General features: G+C 34.0%; 1 protein-coding gene across 1 annotated transcript; it reads right to left on the bottom strand.

The window, feature by feature from the left end:
- Nucleotides 1–6,447: 6,447 nt before the first annotated feature.
- Nucleotides 6,448–15,651, bottom strand: LOC132057184 (ras-related protein RABE1c). Its single transcript, XM_059449652.1, has 9 exons — nt 15,583–15,651; nt 15,341–15,460; nt 9,000–9,072; nt 8,306–8,406; nt 8,079–8,144; nt 7,590–7,687; nt 7,421–7,483; nt 7,251–7,343; nt 6,448–6,778 (listed from the first exon to the last, which is right to left on the bottom strand). Exons 2-9 carry the CDS (start codon nt 15,411–15,413, stop codon nt 6,695–6,697), a joined length of 651 nt encoding a protein of 216 aa, XP_059305635.1. The 5' UTR covers nt 15,414–15,460; nt 15,583–15,651; the 3' UTR covers nt 6,448–6,694.
- Nucleotides 15,652–15,892: the final 241 nt, after the last annotated feature.

The raw sequence follows: 15,892 nt of genomic DNA, 5'->3' as shown, positions 1-15,892 counted from the left end.
GATTAGCAGGGATCAAAAGATTGTCTAGGTGCTAGTAAGAATCTTCTTTATGAAAGAAATATGCATATACGCCATAGTGCTTTCTTACGTCCCACTTGAAAAATCCGAGTTCCTAACATCGAATGTGATATGTTCATTCAAATTAACCACTTGAATTTGTTTTTGACATTATTGTCATCTTTATATTTGATTGACATGGATTGTAGCACCAGAAGGGGTGATCTATTGGCTAATTAAGTCCTTTGGAAATCTATATAGTGAGTACTATTATGCTGAAAAAGTGGTCAAACTTAAAAGAAAGTAGTAGGTAAAAGGTGGGTTCTTTTGATGAGTATCCAATCTCCACATATATAAAGATTGAATTATTGTAAAAACATGAAGTAACTTTGAATTATATGTAAAGCAATTTTCTTAGAAGGACAAAAGAAGAAAAACGAAACGAGAGAGTGGAAGTAACGTCTGACTGCAATTGTTGCCAATATGGGCTGTTGTGTCTTCCATAAGAGATAGGGCTTCCATTATTGCCATGGCACCAACTAATATTTTTGTACTTTATGATCTGATACGTCATTTCTAGTATTCCACTTCCTCGACGGTAGGCAAATACTTATCCGCATTGAGTGGGAAAATGTTATTCATTGAAAATATTTTTTTGGATAATAAATATTTTCTAACTAATTTTCTTATGTTTGATATGTAAGCAGAAAATATTGTTCCAAAAGAATTTGTATATAGTATAGGCATATACTATGGGAGGGGTGTGGGGTGGTGCGGATGGGTGTTATGGTGGGTGGTGGTGAGGGTGGGGTGTGTTGGAAGGTATGGAGAAGACAATCAATGTTGAATGTCTTTTGTGGAACTTGTTTTCTTTACTTTCACTAGGATAGTCATTTTCTTCATTTTTAAAAAATTCGTTTTCCTAAAATAATTGTTTTTCAAAATATTTGACCAATCAAACATGTGAAAATTGACCATATTGAACGCACCTTAAATTATTTTGACTTACTATAGTTAAATAATTTAGTGAAATAAAAAGCTATCAATTAATCACGATTAAATAACGGCTATATTGGTCTGATATAAATATTTGGTACGAGCAAGATTTGCCCTTTCTCGACCAATAGCTCAATACCTTTTCGCTCTTCCTTTTTATTTTCTAGTGTACCACTTCCTCGACCAATACCTCCTAACAGATTTCACTCTACTATTTGTTTCGTAAATTTTAATGGTCCTGATGAATACTACCATTTTTCCATGTGTTTGTGCAGTAAAACTCTTATTCATTTTGTTAAATATCTAAACAATAATAAAAAGGTATATTTTCTTTAATAATTTAGATGAAAAATTGATACTAAACTATTTAACTAATGCCAATTGGCATTGCAATATGTGTAGTCACTTTGTCTCGGGGGTTAGCTCAATTTGCTGAGGTTGAGAACAGTGGCGGATCTAGAAATTTCATTAAGGGGGTTCGAAAACCACTGAACCAACCCTTACTCTTGTGTTCAGGGTGTTCAAAATCTATATATGTACATAAAAATACAAAAATACCTTATATATATATAGTGTAATTTTTTGTCCAGGGTGTTCGGGTGAACACCCTCACTTGTGTGTAGATCCACCCCTAGTTGAGATGCTTGTGTATTAAGTGACAAGTTTGAGCTCAGTGTCAAGTGAATTAAGTTCAGTATTTAGGTGGAGAATGATAGCGGAACAAATTCATTATCCCAGGTTTCAAAAACCACGATTGGCCCAAAAGATTGACTATGGATGAATTTATCAGTTAGTAAAAAAATATATATATATTTTAAAACAAAAAAAAAAAAAACAGAAAAAAAAAAAAAAAAAACAAACAAACAAACAAACAAACAAACATTTAGATGGAGTCCCTTTCTACCATTTTTACTTCATGCGGCATATTCGCACCACGTGAAACAAACAAGTAACTATAAATTGTGTAATAAAGCGACGGCTACCTTTTTGTCCCCTCAACCAAAACGATATTTTACAAGTTTACCAACTCTAACAATGAGGAAAACTTACAGGTTCACTGCAAAAAAAATTCAAACCTCTACAAAGCCACATTAATATTTCTTGAGAACGACTGACCCTGTCCTTTCAGTGGAGATTTAATAATGAAATTCAAAATATAAAAAAGTAAATACACAAAATAAGTTGAGAAGATTCATCATCTATTAGATACATCAAAAATAATTTAGATTTTAGTGTGATCTTTTTAGCAAAAGTGATTCAGATAGACCCTCTTGTGCCACCCAACTCTGCCCTTGGTGTCTAATGTCGAAGCTAGGTTAAAGAAGGATTCAATTGAATCCCTTCGTTAAAAAGATATAGTGGGCGGATAAGGCAAAATGATTCTTTATGGTTATATATAAGTTATTCAATCCTTGACATAAGAGAAATTCTAGTGAAGCGGCAAAAAGAAGTAAATAAAATTGCTAATTTTGAATTTCTTTGAAAAATTTCTGGCTTTGCCTTGATTGTGTACCTTAAAAATCGGTATTATAAACACTATCATTAGATGACAAATCATTATACCCACATAAGTCTTGATCACCTTATTTCTTCGCCGAATGTGCGAGAATTTCTATTTCATCAATGTTACTTTTCTTGTTTTGATTCATAATATATTTATCTACTCTTCAAGTAATCAAACACCAATTTAAGAGACATAGTCACAAAAGTTATGATTTTGTTAATTTATGTTTATTTAGAAGCCAATCCATCATTTTACGTCAATTAATTTATTTATGTATTGCATTAAGAAAGTAAAAACCCTTTGAGTGCACAAAATCCCAAAGCCAAATTTAGTGTTGGTACTGACTAAATTACTATATTGAGATTCGTTTCTTCTTCTTCCTTGTGTTCTATCATAGTTCTTTTTAAGATAATGGAAGATTAGTAGAAAAGAAAGTTTTTCCAGTTTTTACTCTTTTTTGGAATGTGGACGTGACTAAGGCAAGTTTTTTTGAGACCACATTTTTTTTTTTTTTTTTGCCTAAGCTGGTAGCTCATCATATATTCATTTTGCAAAAGCAAGAAAGTGAGTTCCAACACTTTAATTCCTACCTTAGCTAGTACTATACTTTACGGTTCCGCCTAACCTTGTAGTTCTGGTCCAAAATTTTAATGTCGTATTTGTCTTAAGAAATTCATTAATTGTGCACAAATTATTACTCCCTCCATTTCAATATAAATGACTTTCTGATACTTTTTTTATGGTCAAAATGAATGAACTTTTCAAAATTCAAAGATGTATTAACTAATTTTTTTCTAAGATTACCCTTCTCTTTATGGATCTTCCAAAATCCTAACATGGACTATCTTTTATTAAGGTGCCGTTTGGCCATAAAAATTATTCACTTTTTTTCGGAAATTTTTTTCATTTTTTTCCGGAATCAGTGTTTGGCCATGAAAATTCCGAATACAACTTGAAGTTGTATTCCTAATACCAAAAACTCAAAAAACTTGTTTTTCAAAAAAAAATCACTTTTTTCACTTTGTTACAACTACATTTCACCAAAAACTACAATTTCAAAAACTATGGCCAAACACAACTCCAACTCCAAAATTCCAAAAAAAAAGTGATTTTTTTTTGGTATTTATGGCCAAACGGCACCTAAGAAAAGTTTAGGAAGACACAAAAGGGTAATATTAACAAATTATCCTTTAATTAATGACTTTAATTAACTTTCTTAAGGGGTGCGTCGCATCCAAACATTATTCATTTTGAAATGGAGGGAGTAACTTAGAACCTAGTAACTTAACATAACTAAATCTGAATCCATAAATTTAAAATTTTGGCTTTGCCTCTAACACGTACTCTAAGTTGAAACAAGTTTGTTTCCATTTTTGTTATTTATTTTCTTTATATTGATAGCTTAATTTTACTTTTGTTTTTTGCACTATATTATCAGGTTACTTGAGAGGTAATTTCAAATAGTTAATTGCTCATAACAAGCCTAATTAGTAACCTGAAAACAAGCCTAATAAGTAACCTGAAAATTAAATAAGTTAACCTTTTACGTACTCTACGTTGAATTACTCCAATAATGCATACATATTGAATCCATAGACAAGTTAGAGAAGGAATTTCTATTAGTTCCTTATGTTAAGCCTCTTGAAACTTTTTCAATTTTTCTTTTTTGAGGTTATAAAGATTGACAAAGTTATCGTTCTTTTAACCCATAGATATGACGTTGAGAGAACTTTTTTTATCACCTTATCTCCTGCACGAATGAGTTGCAAGAAAGATGTTTTTTGAACCACACTTCTTGTCAGATATCTCTAGATAACTATCTTTAGGAATCATGACAAATAATTTGAAATAAAGATAGCATTAAAAGATCTCTATAATTAGAATATCAAACAGTAATAACCACTACTTTTTGATAAAAATGAGAAAAGCAAGAGCTAAAGTCAAGATATTGCACTTAGACGAAAGGAAGTGAGACCCCAGCAATAACTTAATTAACCCACATGGGGCAAGTGGGCTATAGTTTCCTAACATTTTGATTAATATTTTAAAGATTGTGTTGCGTATACAAACAAAGATCTGTTGATGAGAAATGGAAGTTAAATAAAAAAAGGATGACATCCTAATATTATAAGAATATTTAAGAAATTTGTATGAATTTAATCCATCGTGAACAATTTAATAACTCTTGAGCTAGTTAACGTTGGAGATATCTTCTCTATTTAGGGCTCGTTTGGTATAAGGGATAAGGATAAATAATCTCAGGATTATATTTGAGATGAATTTATCCCATGTTTGGTTGGGATAAAATGGTGGTATAACTAATCTCGGGATTAGCTATCTCGGATTGTAATGCTATTTTATCCCCGTGGGAGGGTGAAATAACTAATCCCAGGATAAGTTATCCTGGGATAACTTGTTTCTAACCAAACGACCCGTTAGGGGTTTTTTATTCAAGTTAAAAATAAATGTTGGTAGGAGATGCTTTTTCTTTTAATAGGCATTGCGAGGTGTTAGAGGTATCAAATGTAGCAGTTGGACTGAATTTGGATAGACCAAAATGGTTGAGTTAATATCAGTGACAGATCCAGAATTCACTTAGGAGTTAGGAAAATAAAAGATGTAAACGTGTTAGCCCTTTACAATGGATCAATCTAGAATAAATTTAAAAAATAATGCAGCCGCTGAGAATCAAACCATAGACGTTGGGCATATTTTGAACAACCTAAACCATTGAGCTAGCCTTTTGCACATTGTTCTAGGTATTCAAAACTAATATTACTACACAAACATAGAAAATCTACATTATATATAGTGTAATTTTTTGCCGAGGATATTTCGGTAAACACTCCCGCCTCCGTAAATCCGCTTCTGGTGATTAATACTGCTCATACCCATCCAAAGACTACTTGAGTTGAAATTGGTTGGGTTATGATGGTCTACACAATGATCCAACATGCCCAAGTCTTACCAAGATCTAATTTATTTATTTGTTTCTTTATAATTTGTTTAATTACCTAATAGAATTTTTAAATATTATTACGACTATATATAACATATCAAACAATGAGTAAACGTACGCGACAGACTATATTTATCTAGATGAAATCAGAATATAGTGATACTAGTTGTCCACTAGAAAATGCTGGACCCTTGGTATCATGATTAGTCATTTGAGTTTCGTCATCATGAATGAGAGGAATTTAGTTTGCTGACTGGAATTACCAAAAAAAAAACAAAAAAAATCACATAATTAAAGGTAAGTTCCGTTTGATTACAGCACGATTTCTGTCACTTAGAAGGAACACCGTATCGTGTCTCATTTTAACATAACAAAAAAAAAAAAAAAAAAAAAAACAAAGGCAAAGACCATTTCGAACTTGAATATATTATCACGAAGTGGCATGACTAAAATAATTTGTTGACGTAGTGAATTCATTCATGGTTGTTGTATTTAAATCTTGGTAATAACTATATAACTTTAACATTATCTCACTCATGGTACCTGGGAAAGATTCTTCTTCTCTACAAACAAATACAGCTTCAAACTTAGAATTCCATGTGAGAACGTTGTCCAGATTTTTTAGTACAATATTCTTGAATTTTCACTCCAGAACAGTTTCCTTCAGTTTAAACTTCTACAAGTAAAACTTCATAACGTTGTGTCTGGAATATTTTTAAAAAAAAAATAGAAGATGAAAAAGCATATCTCTGCAGCTCATGTTACGCGTATTTTTGTCCAACAATTCGAAACGTGACTATTTCCAACTACATTTCAAACAGTGGTGCCTGTATTAGATTTGTGACATCATTTTGTTTTCGATCTGATGACAAAATCTACCTCATTAAGCAATACTTTTTAACCACATAATAACTCCATACCCCCATTGGAAGAATTTACTTCCCCTGCAAAAGCTCATCAAATATCAGAAAACTAATAGCAACCCCAAAAGTTTGTACAAAAACATCAGAAGGCAGTCTGTCCCTTCACTTTATATAAGCCAAAAAGTAGTGAGCATACACTGATCAAATTTTGCAATACTAAGAGCTGCCACCAAATACAAATAGATATTGGAAGAGAATAACTGTAAAGAGAAAAATACAATCAACTGTGAGAATGTTATAACAAAGATTAGTTTCACCCCTCCCACTAAAATGGTCACTTTGAGGATGTATTCCCCTTCATTTGATATCAATATTTCAAGAACCACAGCAAGCTGATTTTTGGGCGCCTTGAGAAGATCCTGCTCCCTGGTCCGGTTGATTTATCCTGATGGTCTGGGGCTGCAAAATTCGGAAATGCACAAGTTAGTGCACCAAATAATCCATGTCTAGGAAGTGGAAGAAGAGAACATTGTGCTGATATTCATCATGCAACAGAGTATCTTTTTATAACTCATGCAAAAGAGTGGGAGAAACGAAAGATTCAAAGTGCAAAGAAGGATGCAAGAAAGACCGAATCATGCACACCAATAGGAACCTGACAGGAAATTATTTTGTATTAGGGAAACAGGACAAACAGAAATTTAACAAATTAGTGTGCTCTTCCCATCTTTTCGCTTAGTTTTTTAGGAGGAAATAACATTTGCCCGACGTATCCATACACCAAAATTTCACCCTAAAGCTGTGTCTTGTGAAAAGTTAATCAATAGAGATATCAATCACCTTACACTTCCACTAAATTTTCAGCATTCAAACTTGTCAGCCAGCACCAAGTATGCACTACTTTAAATTAACTTGGTCTGGAAAATAATACCTCAGCCTTTGAGTCAGATTCGGAAAGCCTTTGCTTTATATCCCGACCAATGGAAAAGAAAACCTCCTCAACATTCATATTTGTCTTGGCACTCTGCATGAAATATCACTAGGATCTAAGGAGAATTGGTATTGCGAAAAATTCCAATGCTGGCAAACAGTTCTACTTACAGTTTCAAAGAATTTAATGCCATATTCATCAGCTAGTGCTTGACCCTTGGATGTAGGAACAGCCTAGAGAAAAGGTTTAATCAACTCAGTCGTCCAATAGCTGTACATAGCATGTATACAACAACATACAAAGATAAGCAGATAAAAGGAGCTAGGGAGGAGAGAGAACCCTTTTGCTTTCGTCCATGTCAGCCTTGTTGCCGACCAGAATTTTGTTGACATTGTCGGAAGCATGCTGCTCTATGTTGCGAATCCAGTTCCTGATGTCTAAACATGCGCACTAAGTTAGTTTTGAGCTGACCCAACAGAAATATACATTACTCTAGCTTAGAGAAAGTCCAACAATGAGAAAATGAATAGCTTCTTCATATTCTTGAAGCCCTGCTTCATCCATAACACAACTGATTCATTATAAAGAGGAGGGCAGACTACAAGTCATAAAAGAAGAACAAATATAGTTTCTTCGGCAAATGCCTGATTAGAAGGGATTGGAGGAGGCAGATCCCCTGTCAAGACGTCCAACAAGCGGGTATATATACCCCTACAAGTAAGTCAAACCCTCAGTGCTTAAAAAATCTACAAAGTAAAAGGAACCACTCCTAAATTGACATAACAAAAAGTATAAAGATAGCTTCCCCAGTACAATGTGGGAACTTACTGTTAAAAGACGACTCATCAGTTACGTCGTACACCAGCAATATACCCATGGCTCCACGGTAGTAAGCTGCAAGGCAGTAGAATTACTAGAATGTGAAGTAGACATATTACTGTAGCAGCACGGAGTAGTATTGATTTGGCTATGTTTGCTCAAAAGAAAAACCAAATGACAAGATGACAAGATAACAAGAAGAAATAAAGCACAGCATGTTTCACCCACAAGCTTACCAGTTGTAATAGTTCGGAACCGCTCCTGACCAGCAGTATCCCAGATTTGCAGTTTGATTCGTTTACCATCAAGCTCTATGGTCCTTATCTTGAAGTCAATACTGTGAAAGAAAACTTTGAATCAGAGTAGGTCTCCCAAAAAATAAGTACATAGGTAAATAATCATTTGTTCTTGCAACAGTCCATCCATGTCTTTACTAACTACTCTTCAATGAAACCACTGTAGTTAACTTTCATAATCTACACTCCTAGTTAAGAGGTTATGTACTTTACATAAGAAACCTTACCATTTTTTTTTTCAGTTGGTAAATATAAGAAAGCTTACCTTCGTATTTGATAAAACAAGAAACCTTTCTGATCAAGTATTCAACACATTTTCCTCATTTTGATTAATCTATATTCGCATAACTTGATCACCTTTGAGTTACAAGTGCTAAGGGCATAATGATAACATAAATTGTAGTATTAGCAGTAGCAGTGTGGTGGTAGTGGTAGTAGCAGCAGCATTTTATTCATATTTTCATAATGTAAACTCAAGTTAAGAGGTTGCGTGCTACTTTTCCATAAGAACTTATTTTCTAATGAAGTTCCACGTTAATATACCTTTTGATAACATTTGAGGCACGAGTGCTTTATGAACAATGCCAGAAGAAGAAGAAGAAGATGATGTCCTTAAAAAGTAGGAGATGATTACCCAATAGTTGTGATAAAACTGGTTGTAAAGGAGCCATCTGAGAAACGTAAAAGAAGGCAACTCTTACCCACACCTGAAAATTCAAAAAGATGCTATTATATCATCAATCAGAAGGACTAAACAATTAATAGGGGAAGTTCGACATATTAGTGGGGAAAAATGAACAACAATCTGTTAAGAAAAAAAAATTAAACAGCAATCGAACTTCAGTTTCATTGGAAGGTAACTGATATATACAAGGACATGGTAACACTCATGATACTGTAGTGAGAGAAAATTTGAAAGTGAAAGCAAATGAATAGTGCCGAAAATTTCGTCAATTTTGTCGATGTGTCCATCCTCAAACTGCTGAGCATGCTGGCACAAGGATTGACACGACCATCTCCTTTCCAGCAATTCTGCTACAGCGTACTAAAATGCATTCCTAGATTCTAACTACTATCCATAATTTCATAGATCCTTATTCAACTTGTAATTAAATCTGGACTGTTAGCAGTTCTCACTATAGAATCCATGTATAACCATGCATGCATCTTCCATTCTACTCTTCCCCCATGGCAGGGGCAGGGCAGACTGAGCGGAAACTATACAGGTTGACCTGATTACAACTTGCCAAAGATTTCGTCTCACCTCCTTCGCCAGCACCACATTCAGACATGGTCATCCCATTGACAAACAATTATCTTTTATTTGCGGTAAAGGTAACTATATATATATATCACAGGGAACTCATCAATCAAATGATGATGAGTTGGGGATTTACAACCCACATGGGGCAGAGGAAAAGCTCAGATTGCTAAAAGCTTTACACTTTTCCTATGAAATCTACTGAATCTTCTACTTCCCCAACATATTCTGTTTACACCAAAAATAAAAAAGGTTGAGGCAATTCATCTTGATCTATTGGATGAAATTGCTTTTATCTTCAAAACATCTTGCATTTTCTTTGCTTCTATATTGCCCACCATAAGCACGTTGGGATGCTCTTCCACCAGTCCTCCTTTGCCTCTCTTCTTCCAACTCTCAAAAGTAGTCCTGGGCATAACCCAACTCATTCCTAGGATACACAAGAACATGTTCCACAGACTTATAGTTGTTTTGCAGTGCAAGAACAAATGATCATGCTCTCTTCTTCTTGGCCACACAGAGACCATCGTGAGCTAATCTGCATACCTCTTCTCTGTAACACTTCATGAGTTAGACAAGCCCTTCTAATCACCAAACATACAAAACAAGAGACTCTATGAGGAAATTTTTTGTTTCTTTTTTTGTTATTTTTAAATTCTATTTTACAGGCAAGTCAGAATATCAATAAGCCTCAATGATTGAGCTCATAGAGGAATTCACCTCTCAACTTTATGAGGAAATTTAATCTTTCATATTAATTTCCAAGGGGCCAAATCACTGTCAGTGACTGATCACTGTTCATTTTCCAGTAGCTAGGCTTAACTGTGAAGGCTCCCTTTACTATGCAAATTCCAAAATAATCCGTCTGGACAACACCTCATATATATTGAGTTGTCATCGCTTGCTTTCACGGTACTTAGCATTTATTTTTTCAATTTTATATGTTTATTCCAACATCTACTAATATAGCATTGTCCAATCTAGGATGGAGAAAGGCAACAGTCAATAAAATTTGTCGGACAGTCCAAAGGGGCCTTGAAGTTTTTGTTTTTAATCAGGTGAAGCAAAATATAATTAGAATCTTTACCAAGATGGTACTTTGAGGAATAAAAAACCATAGAGTATCACAATCCCAACACTATTTCCTCATACCATCTAGAAAATCTAAAAAGTATGTCATATTCTCAACCTTACAGCCCTTACACCACAAGTATAAATTTTGTGAACAATTATGTTTTAGGAAATATGGTCTTTCTTCCCCTCAAAATATCTTTTGTTTCTTTCAAGCCAAACAGTCCATTATGCATAATGGGATAGCTTTTCAAAGCGTCTTCAAACTCCTGCATATACCCTGTCCCTGACAGCATGCAACTCAGCATGTTTTTAACATCCATTGGCATGACCTAACTAACTCCCAAAATGTTCAGAAACAGTGACCATATTTTCCAAATTTGGCTGCAATGAAGGAACAGATGACTAATATTTTCTGTCGAGTTCTTACAGAAGAAGCACCTATTACATAGAGATAAAATTCTCTTTTGGTGTCTATCTGAGTCAAACAGTCATCCTTAGCTGCTATCCAACCAAAGCAAGCAACTTTAGGAGGTACATAGGTCTTCCAGATCATTTCGTAAGGCCAGCTAAAACGCCAGCAGCCTGTTTGCTTTTGTATATTAATGTAACAACTTTAAGAAATCCCCCTTCTTGCTTACAAACCAGACAAGTGAATACTTCCTGCCTGAGTCTACAGAGACAGATTGTAACAGCTCCATTAGAAGGCTGAATTCCTTTGTTTCCCAGTCATTTTGTCTTCTTCTAAGAAGTAAATGCCATTCAGTGTCAGAGAAACACACAACTATATGCTGTCTTTATTTTTTGGACTCATACCGCAGGGAAAGAAAAGCCTAAGAGTATGGAGTGTTGTCCCCTTAGCAATCATGTGGGTCATTTGGAAAAAAAGAAATCGGAGGGCATGGGCATTTGATGGGGTGGAACAAGATTTTGTAAAATTGCATAGGAGTGTTTTGTCTCTAGTTGCTTTTTGGTGTACTTTCGAGGTCCCTATTTGTATAGAGGATTGGATCTCGTTTGGTGAGAACCATATTTTGATGTAGGTTCTTTTCTTTTGGTATATAGCTTGTATACAGAGTTTCCCCAATTGTCAATAAAATTATTTACTTTATAAAAAAAAAATGGGCCAACTATACATAGTATGAAATTCATTTTGAATAATAATGTTATTACTGAAGATGAGCAACAATAGATTGAGGCACTAAAGGAGGCACCCTGTCCTTACATCTAGACCAAAACATGGGACAGCCTAAGTATTTCCTTTTTATCTTTTTTGGTATAAAGGTCGCTAGTCAAGCTCGGCCATAGTCATCTCACAAAGGATATATGTGACAAACTGACTCACCAATTAACCCTAACATCAACATGTTCCCACAACATGGGAGCCTTTAGTAAATCAACACTGTTATAGAAAGGAAATTAGTCAGGTTAGTCAAATTAACTTATTATCAATTGTAGACACTTAATATTGTTAGACAATTTTAGCAATATCCTCATAATATTCACCAAATGCAATGGTCCGCATCTTAGATATATCAAGAATATTATGTATCAGGGACTTTTATACCAAAATAAGAGGAAATGCTAGAGTTATCAAGCATGCAGATCAGATTTAGGACATCCGACATCCATCTAATAAGGCAATGTGTAATCCAAGTACTGTATAATGATTAGTATAAACCTGATGTCTTTTTTTCTTTTTCTTTTTCTTTTTTTAATGACAAGGGAACCCGCAGCCGCTACCCTTCGGGTGCGCACAGGTAAACCCCGCTCCTGTGCAATAGCCCGCAAACCACATAGGAGAGATAACCCGCACTAGGCTTGCCTAGTGCGACGAGCTCGACCCAGAAGGCAAATCCCCTGTTGTCGTAAGCAGGGGGTTTCGAACCTGAGACCTCCATTATGGAAGCCCCATGCTCAACCAACTGAGCCACCCTTGCTGGTATAAACCTGATGTCTTGGAAAAATAAGAAATCAGATTTGGTTGAGATATCATGTGCAAAAGTTAAGAAAATAGCTATGGCCTTCACACATTATGCACTTAAGTGGTTAAAACAATTGCTTGAGGAGTCAAAGTTTGAAGTACATAAAACTTTCCTTGACTATCAAAAGAAATGCTGGGAGAAGTGATGAAAATCAAAGTTCTTTGTGATAATCAAACTGCAATATATCTTGTATCTAATCCGGTATTACATGAGAAGTCCAAATACGATGAGATTGATTGATAGTCTATTAGTGCAAGAATATAGTCTGAACTTATATCGCACCCCAGGGTGTGGATGAAGTGGGTTAAGGACCATGAGGTCTCAGATTCAAATCCTAGGAGAGGCAAAAACACATGTGATTTCTTTCCATCTGTCCTAACCTTGGTGGACACGGTTATGTGGTACCTGTTACTGGTGGTAGGTGGCAAGTATCCCGTGGAATTAGTCGAGGTGCGCGCAAGCTGACCCGGACACCACGGTTATAAATAAAATGGTCCAACTTATATCTACCAGATTTTGAACCCAGATGACACGTTCACTTCAAGGTCAAGATTAAATGTGCAACAAACTCGGGGCTATGATCAACACTCTCCATCTTGAAGGGGAGCTTTACATATATCTTTTTTTTTTTTTAAAATAAAAAAAATCAAGTAGCTTTACATCTATATATATATATATATATTGAACAGTTGATTACTAGCTTTTGTTTCTTATTTCTTCATGTTTTACCAGTTCAGACAGTTTGCATCTAAAAATTGAGCTAGTTCACTTCTGAATTATGATCTAAATATCATGCATGCATCTAATAAAATTCCCATAGATGATTAATTAGGTTTATATTATGTTTCCCTCACTAGTATTTCTTTTACCAACCTCCCTTTTTTTTTCTTTTTTTTTTTTGATAATGGTAACATAACTTTTTTCAACTTTGCTCTCTATCATTTAACAAAATAAATGTAACAGAACCACAACAACCCCACCTTATGAAATGTAAAAAAATAGATCAGACAAGAAATGAACAGAACTAAGAAAAAAATAGGGAATTCAAAGCCCGACCTAATAAGCATAACGTCGATTTTTTACTCTAATAAGAATCCATATAACATTTCCCTTCCTATTTACATAAAAATGCAACACATACCAGCAAATGAAGCACAGTTTCAAGTGCAAAATGCAATACTCCCTCTAATTTAATTAGTTTGTCATACCTTCCTTTTTAGTCTATTTCAAAAAAAAAATGCCTCTTTCTTAATGTGGCAACTCTTTAATTGCAACATCCCATATGACATGTTTAAGATCACAAGACCAAGGGCATGCTGGTATATTATACATATTTTTAGTTTAAGACCACAAGATTCAAAAGTTCTCTTTACTTTCTTAAACGTCGAGCTCAGTCAAACTAGGACAAACAAATTGAAACTGATGGAGTACTAACAATGCTAACTGTAAATTCTTCAAGCTCTATTGGCATTTCATGTCTCAATGAAGCAACAAAAATCCTATAAACACCAACTCTCCATTACATTTCTCCAGCATCATTGCACACATTTTAAACTATAAAACTCCAACTTAGAACTGAGAAAATAAGCTAAAATATGCAATTAACTCTCCAGAATTTAAATCAATCTACGTAGTAAAATAAGAAATACAAACAAATCAAATGCGTAGATGATATCATACATAAAAATTTGAGATAATGGTTAAAAACACACCTGAAGCATCACTTTTTTGCGAGTTCCCTATCTAAACTATCAAGTGTTTAACTTTCACCAACAATTTATCAAAACACACCTGAACTATCACCAACTATGTCTCAAGTAAGCAAAAATAAACTCTTATAAACAACTCCCCATTACATTCTTCGACCGACAAAAGTTCTCTAGCATCATTGCACACAAAGTTATTATTACCTATAAAACTCGAACTTAGAAATGAGGAATAAGCCTTTAATTTAAATATCACAAAAGAACTGAGAAAATAAGCTAACATCACAGTTCTACACCGAGATGGCAGGACTACAGACGACGAAACTAATTACAATAGCTCTGCAAAATTAAAGCACCGTTTCAAGCGCAAGAACAATATGACAATGATAACAGTAAATTCCTCAAACTCTAACGGTGTTTCATGTCTCAAGTAAGCAAAAATCCCTATAAACACCAAATCTTCATTACATTCTTCGACCGACAAAACTTACGTAGCATCATCATTGCACAAATTTTTATTATTACCTATAAAACTGCAACTTAGAACTGAGAAAAATAAGCTAAGAGCACAGTTCTACACCGAGATCGCATGGCTACATATGTGAAACTTTTCGCTTGTAGAGAGTCAATTTCACTAAACTTTGAAGCTAAATTGGATTAGATTAACTCAATATTTTTAAAATTAAAATTTATACATTCGAAAACTACATGAAAAGTACCATAAGTTACAACTTTCACATGTCAATTTGGTGAAAGATACATTTTAAAATGTTAGGTCAAAGTTCATGCAGATTTGAATCTCGGGAAGCGAAAAATATCACAACGTCTCATATACAAATAACTCTACAAAAGTTCAAATCAATCAAACGTAACAAAAGTATAAAAACAAACAAATCAAATGCATAAACAATATATTAGACATTAAAAAAAATTATTTAAAATAAAAAATTACCGCTATCACCGATCAAAAGGAGCTTAATGAGATAATCGTAATCAGCTCGAGCTCTAGCGGGTGGAGCAGCCATTTGAATTTAATTTTTCTCAGATTAAATTATGAAGGGGAACTCCAACCCTAGATATATACACAAAAATAAAAAAACACATTAACAATCAAATCAAATTTGAATGTAATTAACTGAATTTTTTCATGTGTGTGTATATATATATATTTATAGGAAGATTTTGTGTACGTACCGGATCGGAAAAGAGTGAAAGGGGAAGAGAGAAGAAAGAAATGAAAATATGTTTGAGATCTAATAAATAGGGACACTGTAAATAAAATAAAATGTAAATGAATATTATTATTATTATTATTATTATTATTATTATTATTATTATTATTATTATTATAGGAGGGAAGCGTGTTTTGCAACGTTAGTCACGTAGGCACCGGTCGGCCGTTGATTTTTATTTACTGCTATTTTGAGTTTCTTTTTACAGTTAAAATATATTTTTTAATAATTGCACTTACGTATGAGTTAATATAATGATTGATTGAAAGTCT

The sequence above is a fragment of the Lycium ferocissimum genome, chromosome 5 (genome assembly GCF_029784015.1).
Source record: "Lycium ferocissimum isolate CSIRO_LF1 chromosome 5, AGI_CSIRO_Lferr_CH_V1, whole genome shotgun sequence".
NCBI classification, from domain to species: domain Eukaryota; kingdom Viridiplantae; phylum Streptophyta; class Magnoliopsida; order Solanales; family Solanaceae; genus Lycium; species Lycium ferocissimum.
Note: the sequence above shows the minus strand (reverse complement) of the source record. Positions and strands in the feature narration are given on the sequence as shown.

Excerpts from the sequence above, each read along its gene's own strand:
- LOC132057184 (XM_059449652.1), bottom strand. The coding sequence starts at position 15,413 with ATGGCTGCTCCACCCGCTAGAGCTCGAGCTGATTACGATTATCTCATT. Across the intron at positions 9,073-15,340 it reads CCTTTTGATCGGTGATAGCG|GTGTGGGTAAGAGTTGCCTT; the intron begins GTAATTTTTTAT and ends TTGAATTTTCAG. Across the intron at positions 7,344-7,420 it reads GCATTAAATTCTTTGAAACT|AGTGCCAAGACAAATATGAA; the intron begins GTAAGTAGAACT and ends TATTTCATGCAG.